The following is a 12,998-nucleotide window of genomic DNA, read 5'->3' on the forward strand; positions in this document are numbered from 1 at the left end:
TACGTACCGAACGTGGATATTCCTGTGAAAACTGATGTATTATGTCCATGTAGAACTGTTAATGTGACATTCACATCCCCTGTTTCATACATCATTGGAGTAATGCATCTAACAGCGTTGAAGGAAAAAAATGTACACGTTATAACCTCAGGCTTGTTTCTAAACATAATAGATATCTTGTCATTAGGTTCCACACAGGGACCTCCGATTGACAAGACAGTTCCACCAAACATCGTAACGTATCGAGGAAATATGGTCAGATTTCCTGTAAACACAAGTCACAACTGTAAACAGAGTAATGTGGTTATTAACAACACTCATTTTGTACTTAAAGATTACTTGTTATCATGAGAATATCGCATTTATTGGAACATATAGCCATCTGTACAATATTAGAATATTGAAAAAAGGAAGAAATGATAAAACTGTTCTTGCAAGATATAGTTAAAATCCAGACTGTTTAAAAGATAGCGACTTTCTGTTTGATATCAGATTATGTTGAAGAACATTTACTGAATCATTCATATCTGACAATTGAGACATGATGCATTTAAAAGAGTTAGTTTATCTTAAACATCGAAGTATTGTTGAAACCACAAAACGATTAAATACGCTTTGGATTTAGAATGTGTTTTTTTCTGTAACCTATAAAGCAAAAATCTATGCTCATATGTTATGCAGCAAGGTAAACATGTAAATTCAGCAAAAGGGAGGCGAAACATACCAAAGCCAAAGTGTTACTTAAGCAATAATTTAAAGACCATATCTGCTTTGTTTCGTAACAGATGTCTATTGATATACACACATTCTAGAAGGTTCTACATAATTTACAAGAGCTAATTTAGTTCCAAAAAGTATTGTTTTAAAATTTATTTAACCAGTCCTCAAGACAAAAAGGTGGCAAAATCTAATCAACATGCAAAAACCGTAACGACACTTATTATGGCGACTCGGAATGATTTTTTTTTTATTAATGTCATGAGTTATATTTAAACAAAGAAAGATAAAAACATATACCAAATCGCAGTACTAAAAGGATAAATATAGCAGTTATGTTTAAATTTATTAATCTTATCACAACATCTTAACACATAATGGTATATTTTAATTGTACAAAATTAAAACGGATTAAAACAATCTTAAGTTTTTACATCGATGAAACCTTGGCTTTCAGATAGGAGAAAGACAGTGCATGTTTGTAAGTAGGTGTGTTATTGTAACGGGTTTGTCCATCTATTTGTAACTAAGAATTTATGTCCTCTTTTTCCCGCTTATTCACACGAACTGTTTGACATGATTTGTGAAACTTTCAGAGATACTCACTAGCATAATGTACTTTTTTCATTTCAGCACAAGGACTATGGGATTCTGCTCTGAAATGCATTTGTCATATCCGCTTGCTTTTCGAAAAACCCATATTAGATTTTAATTAAAGTTGAAAGCTATCAAACCAAGTGATGGAGTTAAAAACAACCATTAATACATTTTACGGACGCCATGATAACGAGTTGGTTGTCCGTTATGGAATATCCGTCTCAGATGTAAGTGAATATGTTACTTATGTCGTGACTACAATCCCGTCATCTTCTCCCGAATTAGACCTACCAAATGTTTTACATTTCTGGAGCACATGCGATCATCCCAGTTTTACTGGGGTTTGTGTTGCATTGTATTTTATGTGTTAATGTACTGTTTGTCTGTTTGTCTTTTTATTGCTTGCCATGGCGTTTTTAGTTTATTTTCGACTTATTTAAGTTTGAATGCCACTTTGGTATTTTTCGCCTCTCTTTTTTTCTTATCTATAAGTCTTATTTATATCAGGTGTGGTATGTGAGATGGATTGTGATGAAGTCGCTTCCCTCATATCATGAACTCTGCGAATTATTCGTAAGTCATCCTATACCCCAATAAAATTTGATTTAAAAAAATTTAAGTTCATTAAATACCATTTTGCACCTCTTATTTTGTTTTCCAACTAAGTATTTATTTTGGGTGTCCATTGAATTTAATAGAATTTGTCGTCTAATAGGGGTACAAAGTATCGTTTTGCTCATATTACCTCTATATGTATATTTATTTTTTCTCCAATGCAAATAAAAATGATTTTATATTATGATCGAATTATTTTCTTTGTACATGTAAGTTTGCAATAATTAATTATTTATTGTACTGCTATTAAATACCTCCTGTATGTGTGGTACACCCTCCATCTTTAACTGTCTCTGTGTCAGTTCGGTAGACAAACTTTCCTGAGATCTTAACATTACTAAGTTGTGTAACTTGTAGAACAGCCGGAGTTCTTGATTCACCTATTGCCATATAATTATGACCATCTCCTGCATCAAAGCCAACCTTAAGTCGAACAGATACTGCTATAAAAACTTATTTCAGACAAATTCAGACTAAAAACTTTTGTTCAAAGATGTTCGATACATAAATACTTTTTTTCATGGGACATATGTTGAAGGTTTTGAATATCACGCACATACTTCAAACTTTGCTTAATCTACTAAGGTTCTTTCTGTAATTTCAAAAATACGTGTTGTATAAAATCACCAATTCCTATTTCAATTTTAGTCATGGCGTTGTAAGTTTATTTTTGATCTACGAGTTTGAATGTCCCTGTGGTATCCTTCACCCTTCAAACTGAAAGGCCGGTATAAGCACGACCTTCACTGACAGTGTCGATCAGTCGTCATTTCTCCTTGTTTACACTGGTTTTTACATCTTATCGACTTCCAAAGGGTCCCTTTATTTTTGTTTTACATACTGTGATGAAGTTCCTTCTAAACGAGTATTTTGATTACCATGACCAGCCTCATGCGTCGTCCATTCTATTCAACATACCTGTGCTGGTGTTCCTCCTAAACCAATGTTCGGATTACCATGACCACTCTTACCAGTCATCCATTCTATTAAACATACCTGTGCTGGAGTTCCTCCTAAACCAGTATCTTTATTACCACTACTAGCCGTACCAGTCGTCCATTCTATTTTGTTGTACAAGTAGATAGCGAATGAATGTCTTCCATTTGTAATCAGAATACATTGGAATGTGTTTCTCTGTAAAGAATTACATAAACAATCGTTAATTGATCTTAATTGTGAAATTTTTTCGAATCATAGTACTATTATCAACTAAAAGATAGCATATGTATGCCACAAAACAATGTACAACATGTTAATCTTAAAATGATACCACGTTCACCAAGGTAATTTGATAGAGTTAATGTCGCATACTATGTTTTGCCTGTTTACAATTTTATGACACCAAGTTCATAAACTTCTGAGTAACTTCACTGCAATAAATGTCTCCTATAATGTATAACGTGTTTATTATGAAATGACACCAAGTACAACATAAACTATTTGTACTTGGTAAAAATTCTTTTTTTTTATATAGATTAAACCGTTGGTTTTCCCGTTTGAATGGTTTTACACTAGTAATTTTGGGCCCTTTTATAGCTTGGTGTTTGGTGTGAGCCAAGGCTCCGTGGTGTAGGCCGTACCTTGACCTATGATGTTGACTTTTATAAATTGTTTTTTGGATGGAGAGTTGTCTCATTGGCACTCATACCACATCTTCCTATATCTATTTAATACTGAAGGTACAAGACCTTAACTTGCGACTTGATTTTCTAAGGCTGCTACAATTTCATTTTAATACGACTGATATCTGAATAAGGTCTTGCTTTCATAACTTCACAATAATTTAGGTAAACCGTAAGCAGAGCGCAATGCGTATAGGTTACACTATGAAGTGCGTGTTTATAATCATGTATATGACTAATAAACATCACTATTATCATGATAAAATTATATGATAAATCTTGCTCTCGATACGATAACGTCGTGACAAATAAAGGGAAACACTATTAAATAAACACAAAAAGCTACAAGAAACTTGATATGCACCTTCAACAAAGCCCACTATTTAGTAAAAATCTTCATGACAGCTAGGGCAATAACGACCAATTTCAGTCATGTTGAAGATTTAAAGATCTTTTGCTGCTGATCATTTTTGTATTTTTAAACGTAGGTTTTTTTCCTTCTAAATCATATTTTTTCTGTCAACATTTGTATAAATTATATTTTTTTGATCTTTTGATTTTGCCGTTTGATAAAGGAGTCTCCCTTTCCGATTTTAATTTTCCTTTAAGTTATTTTGTTTTGTTTTTGCCATTTAATAAAAGATTCAACATGTTCAACATGTTCAAGATAATAGTCAAAAGCAGATTTTTTTATTGTAAAAATTAGATTTCAGCCTAGATGTCATCTTGTTCATAATTTTGGACCATTAAATAAAGGCAACAGTAGTATCCCGAGATATGAGATTTTCTCTATTCATAGCGGTTTTCAAGATGATAGACAAAACTTGCATTAAACCCTATAGTGTTTTATTTCAAGCCATGTCGACCATTTTCGTTTGCAGACGATTTTTTTACAACTATATATCATAATACTGATTAAGGCCAAGGTTATTTTGTGCGATATATTCAAAGATAAAAGATTTTTGTAAGATATCACGCAAAAACCAAAATAAACGATAACATTCGCAATAAAGGGCTCCAATAAGGAGTAATTTGAGGACTCCGATCGTTTTTGACTTATTTGTAGATCGTTTTCCTTATTAAAGTGTCTCTTGTCTAATATAGTTTTCACAGTAATATGCAATCATAGGGGTCAGCTGAAGGACGCCTACGGGTACGGGAGTTTCTCGATACATTGAAGACCCATTGGTGGCCTTCGGCTGTTGTCTGCTCTATGGTCGGGTTGTTATAGCTTTGACACATTCACCATTTCCTTTCTCAATTTTAATCAAAGGCTTGAAAGCACTAACCGGTACATATTGCTTAACTTTACCAGTGGGAAGTAAAATTAAATAATGCATGAGTTGTCGTTGATTTAACAGCCATTTTAGACATAGGAAGAGAACACCAATTTATAAAGATGGTTAACAATTACAAAATTTATATTTTTAGAACAGATATTAGATTCCTGCACCATGCAAAAGTTATGTAATTTTCGCGACAAGTCTAACATCATTTTGTGTCTTGAATATCTGAGCCTATATTACATCGCTGAATTTCTGGAAATGGCCATAGATTGGATGTATAGAACGTTCTGATCAATGTACTATATTTTGGATATCAAAAAGGTATAGATCAGCCTAGGAACATTTAGATAAGGTTTTGATTGCATTTAATGCAATCTTTACCTAAAAACGAAAATTATCAATTAATTTGACATTCAAGGGCAATAACTCCAATAACTGTCTTCAAACCGATTTAATGAAAATGAACAGCAGGGGGATCTGAACATGTGATCATTTTTGCCTCTGTCAGATTTGCTCTATTCGTAGCACTTTTCAAGATAAAAGACTAAACTTGAATTTACCCCAATGTTCTATCTTTAGCCATATCGGCCATGTTGGTTAGCAAGTGGGGTCATCGTACACAGTTTTCAAAGTAGATATCTTAATGATGTTTGTGGCCAAATTTTGTTAAATTTGACTAAGCAGTTTCAGATGAGAATATTTTTGAAAATGTAAACGACAATGACCGACAAAGACACACGACGGACACAACGACATGATAAAAGCTCACTTGCATAACAGTTGTAGTCATGTGCATGAAATGACCTTATTATGTTGTTCTATGATACTGACATTATTGTCATTATATACGATGTTATTTTCATATAGCATTATGTTTGCTTTTGCAATAAAACATGCATGCATTAATTAATTAATTAATTCATTCATTCATTCATTCATTCATTCATTCATTCATTCATTCAGTCATTCATTCATTCATTCAGTCATTCATTCATTCATTCATTCAGTCATTCATTCATTCATTCATTCATTCATTCATTCATTCATTCATTCATTCATTCATTCATTCATTCATTCATTCATTCATTCATTCATTCATTCATTCATTCATTCATTCATTCATTCATTCATTCATTCATTCATTCATTCATTCATTCATTCATTCATTCATTCATTCATTCATTCATTCATTCATTCATTCATTCATTCATTCATTCATTCATTCATTCATTCATTCATTCATTCATTCATTGAATCAAACACTTGACCTTTCAGCCAGGTTATCTAAAAAGGCTTTCACATTCAAAACAGTAATTCATTATCATTTACCTTTCGTTGTCCGGTACTACTTGCTCCATAGAATGCAACATTGTCCCATGTAGCTACAAACACCCATGCTGCACGGAAATTTTTCTGTTCAGGGAATATCTTTTGAATATCATCTGTAGCGTTAAACAACTCTTTTTGATTATTTGTTTCATAATACCACACATCCCCTCCATTATGTGTATCAATGTCACACCAATAAGGTGCAACAATCTTTTTGTTTCCACTCAGTGGGAAAGCACTAGGTGTATACGTGCTGAGTTTCTCTTCAAAAGAAATTGCTCCATTTGTGTTCACCTAGAATAATAATTTGAAAATATTTGTACAAAAAAAGGTTTGAATTTTAAATAATGTATTTTGCATGTTGTAAGATCCCTTTGTCGAGAACCTGTAAGATAGTACCGTTGTGGATTGTCGAGAAACATTTAAGATGAAATTCTTTGAGATAGAATTATTGCCGAGAAACCTTCGATCTCTTTACGTATATTTCCTCTGATTAATACCACAAAATACTTTACCAACCTCTTCACAGATGCTTAACATGTTTTTTCTTTATAATTAAATGTTTCTCGTTCACGGTTAGTCGGCATTCCCATAAAATATAACTTCCATCTCTATTTTATTTCTCGACAATGGTACTATTTCTAAATACTTGATTGAAATATGGAAACGATGTACTAACGGGTACTTGTATAGAGCTGCCATCGTCATTAGTAGGTACTCTATTGTTACTTACGTAAAGAGATCTAAATACTTGATTGAAATATGGAAACGATGTACTAACGGGTACTTGTATAGAGCTGCCATCGTCATTAGTAGGTACTCTATTGTTACTTACGTAAAGAGATCTAAATACTTGATTGAAATATGGAAACGATGTACTAACGGGTACTTGTATAGAGCTGCCATCGTCATTAGTAGGTACTCTATTGGTACTTACGTAAAGAGATCTAAATACTTGATTGAAATATGGAAACGATGTACTAACGGGTACTTGTATAGAGCTGCCATCGTCATTAGTAGGTACTCTATTGTTACTTACGTAAAGAGATCTAAATACTTGATTGAAATATGGAAACGATGTACTAACGGGTACTTGTATAGAGCTGCCATCGTCATTAGTAGGTACTCTATTGTTACTTACGTAAAGAGATCTAAATACTTGATTGAAATATGGAAACGATGTACTAACGGGTACGTGTATAGAGCTGCCATCGTCATTAGTAGGTACTCTATTGTTACTTACGTAAAGAGATCTAAATACTTGATTGAAATATGGAAACGATGTACTAACGGGTACTTGTATAGAGCTGCCATCGTCATTAGTAGGTACTCTATTGTTACTTACGTAAAGAGATCTAAATACTTGATTGAAATATGGAAACGATGTACTAATGGGTACTCGAGGAGAGCTGCCATCGTCGTTCGTAGGTACTCTTTGATCGCCGTGTGACTGTCCGTACGGATAAAAGTCTTTTAGTGGGACACAATAACATCTCTGTATGAAGAAGACTACGAATAGCTGGAGTGGAAACATGACAGTATGCATGTGCACATGTATATCAATATACTTAAGATGGGCAAGTTAACTGTATGTTTTATGTAATAATCATGTTATCTGTTGTAAACAAATATCAATAATGTAAACTGATTAGATCAAATACAGTAATGTTTGGTCAAGAGGTAATTACTTTTTTACAAGACATATGCAATGTATACCTTATGGTTTAAATCTGCTTTGCTTTTTTCAAAAATATAACAAAAAGTATGGGTCACCGTGATATTTTTCAAGCTATGAGTCGTTGAAAATTGCCTAAATTTGGTTAGAATGTTCATGAAAATTTTTTTTGTATGCATATAAGTGTAATACCACCATTGATTTTCCCATATTAGTCTTTGTTAAAATTGCACTTTTCAAATAAATCTTTAGAATTTATCTTTGTTTCAAATAAAAAAATACTTGGCATGAGTAAAGTTTTATCCTGTCCAGTACTATAGAAAAAAATTCACATAACATTTCATTGCATATAAGAAAATATCCATCACTGGACGGTAACTAATCAAATTTCTCCCCTTATTTTTCTATGTACAAGGTTTAGTCACCATGTAACCGCAAGATTACAAAATATTCTATAGAAATCCCAAATAAAAAAAATAATGGTGCTTTGAAATACCCAAGACTTATGTTTATGACACAGAAATCTTTTATTGCAATAAAATGTAGGATTAATTACCTGAAACTGTCAAATTCCAAGGAATATTTTTTTCGACCTATTTTCGTACACAACTGGATGTGGCGTACCATGATTTGCTGGTATTACACCTATAACTAGACCGAATTTGTGATTGTACAATCCAAGATGGCGGTATACCATGAGTTTACCTTAACAAGCATATCTTTTATAATAGTATCGAATGTTTAACTTAGCACATTTAAGGTGACTTTGTAAAAGAAGAATAGAGTTTTCCACTTGATCGAGGCCACTGCTGGTCGAAGTTTCGTCCGCAATGGTATCACCAGCCCAGTAGTCAGCACTTCGGTGTTGACATGAATATCAAATATATGGTCATGTTTTAAAGTTTCATGTTTACAATAGTATGAATTTTTCGAAAAACCAAGGATTTTTTTATTCCATGCATAGAATACTTTATCCGTATTTGGCACCATTTTTTTAAATTTTGGGTCTTCAAAGCTCTTCAACTTTTGACTTGTTTCGCTTTATATCTATTTTGATCTGAGCGTCACTGATGATTCTTATGTAGACGAAAAGCGCGTCTGGCGTACTTAATCATAAGCCTGGTCAATTATATGGACACTAATGGGTCAACATACGGGTTACTACTGGGTCAACATCAAGCTCACTACTGGGTCAACGACAGGGTCACTATTGGTTCAATGTCAGGGTCACGACTGAATCAAAGACATAATCATTACAGGGTCAATGCCATGGTCACTACTCGGTCACCGACATGGTCACTAGTGGGTCATCGATAGTGCTTCTACTTAGTCATCGACAAGGAGAGAAAATATATTTCTTCAGATCTTAAATGCACAAATATGTATATCTCCTTATGGCAAAGGAAATAGATGTATAATTATTTGGAGGAATATCTTTTTCAAAATAGATTCTGGAGTTAGAAATCAAGGTATTCATTTTATTTCATGCCCTTTACATTCATTTGCACCTGCGAGTAATATGTTCCAAATGATATCAAAGGAATAATATTACATTAGGTTGAAAAAAAAAACTTACTTTCGACCAAATCAATTACTAGTGATATTTTGAGAAATAACTGTTTCATTTTAATGTTTGCTAACCTTGGCCTTGACTATAGTTTTCATTTAAAACTTTTTTCTTAATAAATCAACTTTCATTTCCAAGTAAAATCAACCTTCGTTAAATCAGTTATCATATAAACATTTATTATATCTATATTTAAAATCAACATATATAAGATTTATCTCAACAAATATTTGTGTCTAATCTTTTTACAGATTAAATGGTCTCGTGGTCGTCTACTCATTTCTTTTCACACAGTTACTTAAAACCGGTATCAAATAAACATTCTAAAATATTGTTCACTGTACACTTAAGGGCATTATAGGAAAACGACTGAACAACAGAAACACTGAAGTGCAACAAAAATACATACATGAGAAACGAACTATTTCGATTACAACTGCCATATTCCTGACTTGGCACAGACCATTATAAGGGGAAATGTTTGGTAGGAGCTGGTTTTATGGCTAGCCATACCTCCAACTTATATTGCAATTTAAAAAAAAACATTGCTAAAATGATAGCACTACTTGACAGAAATACAGCACAAACACAAGAACAATCAATATAGAGAAACGCATAAATAAATAATATATTAGTCGTTAAAACATGTAAACCGCAAAAAAAAAAAGGAACATCTTCCATTTACGATAACAAAGAACATCATAAACAGTGACGTGTTTTTGTAACGAATATATAAGCTTGGATGATGGATCTGATATGAAATAAATGAAATTTTGCACTACCTCTTTCAGGGAGGTCTCATTTGTAGTCCTTAGGAAATCAAGGTGCTTTTCACGGGAATCATCTAATTGATTGTATGATTACAGCAAAGACAATACAAAAAGTGAAGAAACAATCTATCTGATGACAGGGTATTATTTATGACAATGTTTTTCTTGTGTTTCTGTGTGTGTTACAATTTAATGTTGTTTCGTTGTTCTCTTATATTTAATGCGTTTCCCTCAGTTTTAGTTTGTTACCCAGATCCCCCCCCCTCGATTTACGAGTTTTGAACAGCGGTATTCTACTGTTGCCTTTATTTATCAATTCAACATTAAATGTATATATGTACTAGACTTTTAAAGGTTGTAAGCATTTTTGCTCTTTATTAAACTTGTAGTATACATATAAGAAGATGCAGTTAACTTGGAAAATTCTTGATTATTTAACGAAAAAAATCATCAAGACAATGGTAAGTGTTTTAATTTATAATAAAATGCAATTTAGACAGGTCTTCACTGAGTGCGGTCAGAAACTGTGATTTATCTCTGTATAAGAACAAGTCTGCTATTAAAGGGGTGCAAATGATACCCATATGAATACCTACAACCTGCTGATAAGCTTTATTGACAAAACGGAAATAGATTTTATCAAGGAGAAAATTACCAGTTTCAATCTTCTCATCACAAATTAACAGTTTCAATCATCTTATCACAGCTCCAGTAAGTATATCTACGATCTATCTTTTTAAATTTGAGAATAGTATAAATGAGTTGCAGCAAATATACTTGCATTCAGATTGATTAAATGTCCATTTAATTAAATAGAAAAAAACTTGCTTGATGAGATTGTGTGTAAGTGTAGTGTAAAAAGTTGAAAGGTCAAAACTGTCAACAAAATGAAAAAGACCATCAAAAGCACGTAAATAAACTCATCATAGATACCAGGACTAAATTTAGTATATACGCAAGACGTGTGTTTCGTCTACAAAAGACTCATCAGTGACGCTCGAATCCAAAAAAGTTAAAAAGGCCAAATAAAGTACGAAGTTGAAGAGCATTGAGGACCAAAATTCCTAAAAGTTTTGCCAAATACAGATAAGGTAATCTATGCCTGAGGTAGAAAAGCCTTAGTATTTCAAAAAATTAAAAAATTTGTAAACAGTAAATTTATCCCAAACATTCAAAGATTTTTTTACACTTTGATAGTTGTTAAGGAAATAGTTAAAACCTCTGAAATGTAACTTATAGATCACTTACTAGAGGCCAAGTTGAAACGATATTTTACTAGGTTTTTGTGTAGATTACGTATACATGTATTTTCAAACTTGGGTTATTCAGGGATTTGTTCAATGAAAGTTCACTATATTGAAATAAGATATAATAGTTAATCAATAACAATAACTTAAGATTTATAATTTTATTTGAGTATATAATACATCATCTACATAGCACCGTAACATCTGATAACAATGTTCAGATCTACATTCTATTGAGTATATTCTCCAACAAAGCACCATGTTGTCTTCATTGAAATTGTAACTATTGACATTTCTATCGTTTATAATAAAATTTACTAGTAATGCTACAATTGATAAAAAATATGTTTTAAAATATCTTAAGCTTATTTCAACATGTAAATATATATTAAAACTTCTGGATCAATAGTTTATGATTCTAATATAACAAAAAAAAATCCACAGTTTTCAAAAGAACTCAATATTGAGGAGTAAATACCTCTTTTTTTGGTTATGAACAATAACACAGCATTTTTAATTATATATTATTCAATGTAAGTATTAAATTAAAAAAAACACACTAAAACTTTGGTTATTAAAAACTTAACATCAAAATCTGAGTATGACGATTATTTTCACTTCATTTGTAAATCGCATAGTTTCAAATAGCTCAGGAACGGTTGCTCTTATGGTCCTTATGATGTTTGTTGACAATTAACAGACTGTTGACAATTAACAGACTCCAAAATTGACAAGAAATAGCATCAGGAGCATTTATAAGTGCTTCATTCCACAACCATTTTTTTTTAACTGATTGTCCATTATTTACCCTGAATAATTGTACAAAGTCTAAAATTTGTCTAAAATATGATTCGAATGGAAATTTAATAACAACCTTTTGTAAATAACAAGAAAATCTCCTTAAAATCTGTTATCAAGCTTTTAAAGCGCAAAAATGTTCATTGAATACAGTTCACCAATTAAACATCAATAACAAATATAAATTATCTAACAATATATATGTTGCTATATTTATTCTTGAATAATGTTTATACCAGAACCATGTATCACTGAAATCTAAACCATTATATCTTTAACATGGCATCACAAGATAAACCAGTCTCACTTTATATATAGACCATCAAATATGCATAATATTCATTAGAATAGATAACTAAAAGTTGACCTTGAGAAAGACAAATCCTGTAGTTTAATTTTCGTAGATGATAATTTTGGCCATTGTTTCCTTTTCTGATGTTTCAAATCTTTAAAAAGAGTTGTACAGAGCTGAGTTAAGATCTTTAATCATTTCATAACACAGATTTAGTCTATTTTATCCCAATAAAATGTTTAAGGGTTATTTGGTAAAGGATATGGTTAAAAAAAGTCAATTTTCAGATTATAAATTGTTGATGTACTATTAAACTTAGACCAAACTCTTTTTGCCCTATTGCAACTAAGTCAAGCTTGACTTATTATATGATGAATGGCACTGGGTGTTCACATTAAAGTTTACTGACAAAATCATTCAAGCCATAAGTAATATAATTTTCAGATCCACTGAGCTAAAAATAACCCCTGAATCAGATTTAGC

At 32.0% G+C, this 12,998-nt stretch overlaps 1 protein-coding gene across 1 annotated transcript in view; it reads right to left on the reverse strand.

The window, feature by feature from the left end:
• Positions 1–7,700, reverse strand: part of LOC139511163 (protein mesh-like) — a 41,533-nt gene extending 33,833 nt beyond the window's left edge. The window contains exons 1-5 of the mRNA XM_071297737.1: positions 6,900–7,700; positions 6,167–6,460; positions 2,926–3,063; positions 2,184–2,352; positions 8–265 (exon numbers count right to left, since the gene is read on the reverse strand). Of these exons, the coding sequence (XP_071153838.1) occupies positions 8–265; positions 2,184–2,352; positions 2,926–3,063; positions 6,167–6,460; positions 6,900–7,700 (1,660 nt within the window). The remainder of the gene's footprint in view (positions 1–7; positions 266–2,183; positions 2,353–2,925; positions 3,064–6,166; positions 6,461–6,899) is intronic.
• Between the last annotated feature and the right edge of the window lie 5,298 nt (positions 7,701–12,998).

Source organism: Mytilus edulis, chromosome 2 (genome assembly GCF_963676685.1).
Source record: "Mytilus edulis chromosome 2, xbMytEdul2.2, whole genome shotgun sequence".
NCBI classification, from domain to species: domain Eukaryota; kingdom Metazoa; phylum Mollusca; class Bivalvia; order Mytilida; family Mytilidae; genus Mytilus; species Mytilus edulis.